We start from the raw sequence: 8,794 nt of genomic DNA, 5'->3' as shown, positions 1-8,794 counted from the left end.
CCTTTCTTTTTGAGTGAGAAGTTGCACCTGCGTATGAAGGTAATTTACAAATATTTTCAAGTGCACTTCGAGGTTTTATTTTACAGTGTTTGGATAAAATTTTTATTTCTAATGAATTTTTCTTTTGTTTTGTTCTTTTGACATGTCCATTTTATATGCTTAATGTTTGTACTGTCAATGCTTTTATTGTTTCATATTATTGTGTTTTTGCATTCTCTTAATTTTGTTTAGTTAGTTTAAGTGATTTTGATTATATAATTGTTTTAATCTAATACTTGTGAATTAATTTGCATTTAGTTAAGTTTCTTTTCAAATTTAATTATTGCTTTATAATTTGAGTAAATTAATTTTCTTGATAGACTTTGATTTAATTTTGTTTGATAATTAATTCAAGAATTAAGTAAACTTTTATTTTCAAGTAATAGTAAATTTCCCTGAGAGTGTGAATTTCACTTATAAATTTAGAATTCAGAAATAAATTTTTGTATTTAAAATTTTTGTGATAGTTTCATTTAGTACCAGTATGATATTATATTTTGTTTTGTTTAAGTAGCAATATAGAGTGATAATTGTGCTGTTGTCCTCAAAGGAATTAGAACCAGGGAAATACTTAGATTAAAATGGTTGAAGGAGTGATGCCCTTTAATTAAGACTACCTCACATCTATTTTAATGAACTTGAACTGATTGTTTTCTTGACTGTTCAGTTCTATAAGGGATCACTGATACCTTTAGATTATTCAGTCGTCTAGTATTTGTGATGAAGGGTCAGGTGTCTGGCCGTAGTGAGGTAATCAATAACCAAGTGCTTGATCAAACTGTGCCCCAATTATAAAAGGTGTCCCAAACCCAGGAGTAAAAGAGTCTCTTGCTCCAACAATTACAAATGGTAAGTGTAGTAACCAGATGCTTGGCAACTTGGGTTAACAAGTATTAATGGTGCCCAGACCCAGATACTTTTTGGCCACTTCGTCACAATATATATATATATATATATATATATATATATATATATATATATAGCTATATATATATGTATATATATATACATATATATATAGCTATATATATATATATATATATATATATATATATATATATATATATATATATATATATATATATATTCCTTTCATTCCTGGGTTTGGGACACCTTTTATGCTTGGGGCACAGTTTGATCAAGTACTTGGTTATTGATTACCTCACTACAGCCAGACACCTGACCCTTCATAACAAATACTAAACGACTGAATAATCTAAAGGTATCAGTGATCACTTATAGAACTGAACAGTCAAGAAAACAAGCAGTTCAAGTTCATTAAAATAAATGTGAAGTAATCTTATTTAAGGGCATCAGTCCTTCAACAGTTTTAATCTAAGTATTTCCCTAGTTCTGATTCCTTTGAGGACAACAGCACAATTACCACTCTATATTGCTACCTAAACAAAATAAAATATAATATTATACTGGTAGTAGATGAAACTCTCACAAAAATTTTAAATACAAAATTTATTTCTGGATTCTAAATTTATAAGTGAAATTCACAATCTCAGGGAAATTTACTATATATACGTATATGATACACTTGGGCGTCTGGGGATGCTCAGCGGATTCTCTAAAGTCTAAACTGTTCGTAGTTCTTAATATGGTGACCGGAAGAATCATGATCAGAAATGGAGTTAAAAACAAAATGTACTCCCAAATAACTTCCTGCAGTCGTACAAGTATACTACACGCCTACTAATGACTTTTTTTTTTAAAACCTTTGGAGTCCCGTTTACTGCTATCATACCTCTTAGTTTTCCTGTATTTTGAATTCACTATACATTAAAATGCCATAACTCCATTCTTGAGTTGAAGAGGCACTTTGTAATAAGCATAAAATCGCTTGGTAAACTAAGAAAAAAAAGGCAGTTCTAAATATAGCTATATATTTTTCTTGTATCTGAAAGTTGACCTCTCTGTCACTTCGTCCGAATGACCTTACGAAAAGCCTTTGGTCAATTCCAGTCTGCAAAACAAAGCCTCTACTTATTCTGGGACGAAGAAGAGGAAGATGACGAGGATATCGCTCGGCTGTTGTCTCACATCCCGGCCCTCGACTGGAGCAGACCTGTGTTCCTTTCTCTGTCGCCTCTCAGTCTCGTACGGAAGGTAAGTTGCCTCCCAGTAGTCAGTGAGGACGAAGAATTCGAAAGAAACTGTGAAGCCTTTCAGTCCTTGTGGAGGCTTCCTTCAAGGACCCCGAAAGACAGAGGAGGATTGAACAGAGTATCGTTTAAGCATATCTAGGGAGCAATGGCTGATAAAGTATTCGTAGGAAGACGAGCTTTAATAATGTAGATCATTTTAGTGATATTATTATTATTATTATTATTATTATTATTATTATTATTATTATTATTATTATTATAATTATTATTTTATTATTATTTTTTTTTCACAGTCCTCCAATTCGACTGGGTGCTATTCATAATGTGGGGTTCCGGGTTGCATCCTGCCTCCTTAGGAGTCCATCATTTTTCTTACTATGTGCGCCGTTTCTAGGATCACACTCTTCTGCATGAGTCCTGGAGCTACTTCAGCCTCTAGTTTTTCTAGATTCCTTTTCAGTGATCTTGGGATTGCGCCTAGTGTTCCTATGATTATGGGTACAATTTCCACTGGCATATCCCATATCCTTCTTATTTCTATTTTCAGGTCTTGATACTAATCCATTTTTTCCTTTTCTTTCTCTTCAACTCTGGTGTCCCATGGTATTGCGACATCAATGAGTGATACTTTCTTCTTGATTTTGTCAATCAACATCACGTCTGGTCTATTTGCACGTATCACCCTATCTGTTCTGATACCAGAGTCCCAGAGGATCTTTGCCTGATCATTTATATCACTCCTTCAGGTTGGTGCTCGTACCACTTATTACTGCAAGGTAGCTGGTGTTTCTTGCACAGGCTCCAGTGGAGGGCTTTTGCCACTGAATCATGCCTCTTTTTGTACTGGTTCTGTGCAAGTGCCGGACATTTGCTTGCTATGTGGTTTATGGTTTCATTTTTCTTATTGGATTTCCTACATATGGGAGAGATGTTATTTCCATCTATCATTCTTTGGATATATCTGGTTCTTAGGGCCTGATCTTGTGCCGCTGTTATCCTGTTATCATTCCTTCAGTTTCCTTCTTTAGCTCTCCCCTCTGTAGCCATTGCCATGTGTCATTGCTGGCCAGTTCTTTAGTCTGTCTCATGTGTTGTCCATGCATTGGTTTGTTGTGCCATTCCTCTGTTCTGTTTGTGATTCTCCTGTCTCTGTATATTTCTGGGTCTACTTTTATCAGTCCTTCTTCCCATGCACTCTTGAGCCACTCGTCTTCACTGGTGTTCAGATATTGCCCCAGTGCTCTGTTCTCGATGTTGACGCAGTCCTCTATGCTTAGTAGTCCTCTCCCTCCTTCCTTTCGTGTTTTGTATAGTCTGTCCATATTTACTCTTGGGTGTAGTGCTTTGTGTATTGTCATATTTTTCCTAGTTTTCTGGTCTATTTGCGGAGTTCTGCCGTCGTCCATTCCGCTATTCCTGCATTGTATCTGATTACTGGCACTGCCCATGTGTTTATGGCTTTTATTATTATTATTATTATTATTATTATTATTATTATTCAGAAGATGAACGTTATTCATATGGAACAAACCCACAGGTGCCACTGACTTGAAATTCAAGCTTCCAAAGATTATTACGTTTATTCGAAAGAAGTGACACAAGGTATGTATTGGGAGATATAGAAAGAGATCAGTTATTTGAAAAAAAAAAACAGATAAATCAAGAAATACATAAAAATGTAATTAGATTATGAAAACACAAGGAGAATTGTATTAGGTAAGAAATAAGTCACGGATGCTATGAAGTGGACGGCTGTTGATTCAACCGTACGCAGGAGAAAGAATGAAATGGCTGATGGATTTGATGTTATGAGCAGGTGTTGCAGAAAACCTGGTCCTCGATGCTACTAGAGGAGCGGATCAGCTCTCCACTGTAAAGCTGGCACAGGTTAGAAGACTTGAGTTTCCCCTGAACGTCTTGTAATCTGATTTCTTTCGCAAAGTCATTCTTTCCCGGAGTCAGGCAGATGAGCATTTGCTGAAGTATTTTCTGAAATGTCGTCGTAAATCGTAGCTTTTTTTAAATAATCATTTTTACTATTTTCTTAGAGTATTCCTATCATATGAAGTGAAGATGAAATTCATGGGTTTTTGCCCAAGCTCAAAACACACTAAGTCACGTACAGAAACTCACAGACACACGGATGCACCCGTTCCACATATGTGTGTATATATAATTAAATATATGTTATATATATATATATATATATATATATATATATATATATATGATATATATATATATATATATATATATATTATTATTATTATTATTATTATTATTACGTTTTAGACCCAGCAGTCAAAAACGTAAGGGGAAAGAGGAAAAAATGGAGTGCTTATGTCTTACCTGGAGTTTTGAGATTGTTTTATTCTTGGAAGGTCGCCAGAAAACTCAGCTGATAATCTGAATTTAGTTTATTTACAAAGGAAACATTGAATGGCCTGAGATAAATGAAAAGGCATGTAGGCCATGTGGGAAGAGCACTGTGTACTGTGTGGATTACTCTTATCATTCCCAATATGAAAAAATGGCCGAATTCAACATCTACTGCAAAGCTGGTTTCCAAATTTCTGTTGTCCGGTAATAAAAGCGCTTGCAAGGAGACAGGGAGCACGGAATCAGCAGGAGCAATCTGGGAATGAATTCCCAAATTACACATAACATAAAAATAAAGACTCCGTACACAATATTACAGCTAATGCACTATGGAGGGTGCTTATTATTAATCACACACAAGAGGAGGAACTCTAGTGCTTAAATGAAATGCTCAGTGAAGAACTTAATCTTGGACAGGTCACAGGAGTGGCACATACTACTAGGGTTGACAAAGGATGTTCATTAGAGGAGTGAGAAAATGGAAATTTGAAAACGAAAATAGCAAGATTCGTCTTGGAGAAATAGGGGCTGGTTGGAATTTGCAGTTTCGAGACGTACCTTAGTGGCTTTCACATGTAGCATGATGTCTGATGAGGGCTCCAACCAGTGATGATGAACAAAGGGCTGACAAGAAGTCAGAGGCGCACGTCTGTCTGCTATAGGAACTGGAGTCGACTGAGGGCAAATTCAGGGCATTCACGGGGACCTCGATTCAAAGCACGGCCTATGGCATTGTCTGGAAAGATGCAAAAAACACAGCCAGCGGAGTTGGGAAAAGAGGTCTTAAAGCTAGGACTACCTAAAGCCTACCCAGCAGCCCATATAACCCCTACGACCTACCCTTCTTACGCTACACTAAGTCTCTAATTGTTAATGGATTATTTCCCCCCATCTATAAGGCAGAACGGACATGCCGATCCCCCAATTCGTAAAGGTTGGGGGTAAAATGGCTGCTCTTCTAGCAAACACAGTAAATTTGAAATAGCAAGGAGGTGAGGTGATATATAGATGTAACAATATATATATATATATATATACACACACATATATAATATATATAATATTACAAAACCACTTGAAAACTTATATCTAATTAAATTTCTTATTCCCAAGCCAGCCACCCTACTGTAAATAGTTGAAAGCGGGACTTTAGTTCTCTGAAAAAATAATTCGCGTTATGAAGGACATGATGCACTATGTATCTACTTTGTTTCAGGTCGAGAGCTTCTTGACTTCGGTTTGTTGGGCCACGGTCTGTTGAAGCCTAGTGAGGCGTTTATTCTCCAGCTGTACGTCATGTCTTCTCTGCCCAGTATTGACATAAGGTCAGTGATCCTAAGAGGAAAATACACAGACATTACTGCAAATGGACTGCTTAACGTTTGACTGTTGATTCCCAATACGTTGTAAATAGCAATGCTTACACTTACACACACACACACACACACACACACACACACATATATATATTATATATATATATATATATATATATATATATATATATATATATATATATATATATACGCACACACACACTCTTGAAATATTCGGAAAACATTATTCTCTTGGTCAGTGCACATCTGTCAAAAAGTTTGAAGTTTGTTGAAAGGAGTGGCGTATTTTTACATTTAGAAGTTGTTCTTCCCACACTAACTTGAGATTGATCTATCTGAGCCAATACAGTTGATGATGCATTCACGAGAGAGAGAGAGAGAGAGAGAGAGAGGAGAGAGGAGAGAGAGAGAGAGAGAGATGATGATCATTGTTACTCATATATTTGAAACCTCTAGAGGCATTTATGTTGAGAAAAATCATTATTAAAAAAAATAAATAAATAAAAATGATTCTGCACGTATTCTCTCTCTCCACTCACTAAGAAACCAACTTGATGTGTCCCCAGACTCCCAAAAGGCTTCGATTTCCGCGACCTGACTGAGGAACACGCGGAATTCCTCTTAGACTACTGGGAGTACAAACACGCCAGTACCCCGCACAAATACAGGTGCATGAGGAGGGTACTTCCGGGCATTGGCGTCTTCAAGACTAGCGATGGAAATGCCAACAACGAAGGAGCAGAGAATGGGGACCAACCCGTAGCCTGGGCTCAACTGAGTTTTTGGAACATGTATACGAACACGTTCACCCTACCTCAGTATCGTCGCCAGGGTCTGGCCGCTATGGCTACGTTGGCGCTGGCTCGGAAGTCTCTGGAAAAGACGGGGTTGGCGCTCGCTCCCATATCCGCTAACAATGCGCCATCTGCGGGAATGCATCTGAAATTGGGTTTCAAGCCATCTATAGTCATTGCCAACCAAAGTTATAGTCCGTGAGCAACGTTTTACAGTTATCTGAAAAATTTCCGAAGCAGGTAACAACTTGATATCTTTCAAGGAACACCGTTAGGGGTGTTGCTCAGGAAACAAAAGGTAACGGCTAATATTTAGACAATAGATATGAAGAGAACATTTACCAGATAGCCTCTTCATTGTTAGAACTCTCAATGAATTTTTCACCTTTCACATATATGCGGTATATATGTCTGTTTTAATAATATAGGAAGCTGTGTAAAGCCAGAAGGTTGCCACATAACTAGTTTTAGCAGATATGTCGAGACCTACTGTATTCAATGATCAATAAAATGGCCCTGCCATTTCTCACCTTTATTTCAATATCTTTCATGATCTACAACGGTAAATTTCTGTGAACTTAACCTATTCAGTTTGAAAACGACTCTGATTCTCATCATCTCGAATATCCATCTAGAAAAATAACGAATGTTTTGAAACACGAATTATGCTGAACGTTTTTCTCAGTTTTCTGGAAACCAAGAAATGAATGAGTAAAAGCGCGATTCTCGGCATTCGTGTCTATTTTCTCAGATCTGTACAAGAAATTGCATCAAACAACGCCGCCTGCTTAGCTAACACAACTTGGGAGGTCAAGAAGTAACTTCAATGAATAACCGATCATTCCATGAGCCGACTCACGAATTTATTACACAAACTGTAATAATTATGACCCTAAAGGTTAATATAGTAAAACTTCTCTTATCATCTTAACCGACGAAACTCGCTGCTTGCTGCGGGTTATCCCTGCTTTCAATAGTGTTATTTCCCTGGGGCCTTAGGAGGGTATCCTGTTTGTCCGTCCATCTTCAGTTGCATCTCCCTGCCAATAATGCCGTCTCTTAGGATGGAAATTTGCATATCGAATATTCCGGAGACTTCAAATGTATCTGATCATAACAAAGTGGAAACTTTTCCAAGAAACGCTTCGGTAGGTCGACAAAGAATTACGATTCTTCAAGGATTCGTTTGACCGAGAAACTATGACCTGACCCAAATTCCTTTGAGAGAGAGAGAGAGAGAGAGAGAGAGAGAGAGAGAGAGAGATGGTTGGGGTGGTGGGGTGGTTTGGAGCTAGATAACGGATGAATCTGAGCTTTTCTGAATCAATTAAATAGGATTCCTTTGCGGGATTTGCCACTAATATTCACTACAAGGTCACGCCCTTTGGTGCATATTAGTTATCAACTGTGACGCCAGTCATTTTGTGGAATCAGTCTTCCGGCACTTTTCACGTAAGCGGTAAATTTTGATTGTTTTTGAGGAAAATTGGCTGCCAGGCTTCTTCGTCACCCGAATTCTGAAGCTCTTGTGGATGTAATTCTGTTCAGAAGTAGTTGTTCTAAGGATGTAGTTTGGTTATCCTCTATCTAGCCCCAGTTGAAGTTATGTCGTAGCTCTAATACTATGCTTGCTAGAAATCTTTGTCCTTGTTACTTAGTTTCTAGCTTTCATCTCTCTTCTCTCTCTCTCTCTCTCTCTCTCTCTCGCTCTCTCTCTCTCTATCTCTCTCTCTCTCTCTCTCTCTCTCTCTCTATTAGTGTATTATAATGGTAAATGTATTCTTCTAGTTATCCATAACTCAATAGCTACAACGAATGGTTTTAGATGAAATGTGCCTTTGAAAATAAGGTTCCGCCAAGAAACTTCCATTGTGTACATTCAGACACAATTATCTTTCCTTTCCATTAATAAAAAAATACATTCTATCAATTCATTTCAGATTAAATTTCAAAACAGTAAATGCCAAACAAAAAATCAGATCTAAAATATAAAAACAAATTCTTTATTTGTTTAAATTCCTAATTACTGACGTAATGATGTACAATTCAACCTTTGAGTCAAGCCAGGGAGTTCTTGAATGATTCTTTTTAGAGACAAAGAACTCTGTTATGAATATAAAACTTTCATTTT

At 37.0% G+C, this 8,794-nt stretch overlaps 1 protein-coding gene across 1 annotated transcript in view; it reads left to right on the top strand.

Moving 5' to 3' along the window:
* The window catches only part of LOC135222534 (uncharacterized), a 20,241-nt gene extending 13,073 nt beyond the window's left edge, over positions 1-7,168 (top strand). Inside the window, exons 3-6 of the mRNA XM_064260621.1 lie at positions 2,011-2,271; positions 5,436-5,466; positions 5,749-5,857; positions 6,436-7,168. Of these exons, the coding sequence (XP_064116691.1) occupies positions 2,011-2,271; positions 5,436-5,466; positions 5,749-5,857; positions 6,436-6,865 (831 nt within the window). The 3' untranslated portion in view covers positions 6,866-7,168. The remainder of the gene's footprint in view (positions 1-2,010; positions 2,272-5,435; positions 5,467-5,748; positions 5,858-6,435) is intronic.
* Positions 7,169-8,794: the final 1,626 nt, after the last annotated feature.

This window comes from Macrobrachium nipponense, chromosome 3 (genome assembly GCF_015104395.2).
Source record: "Macrobrachium nipponense isolate FS-2020 chromosome 3, ASM1510439v2, whole genome shotgun sequence".
Classification (NCBI taxonomy): Eukaryota; Metazoa; Arthropoda; class Malacostraca; order Decapoda; family Palaemonidae; genus Macrobrachium; species Macrobrachium nipponense.
This window is presented reverse-complemented; position numbering and strand designations above follow the sequence as displayed.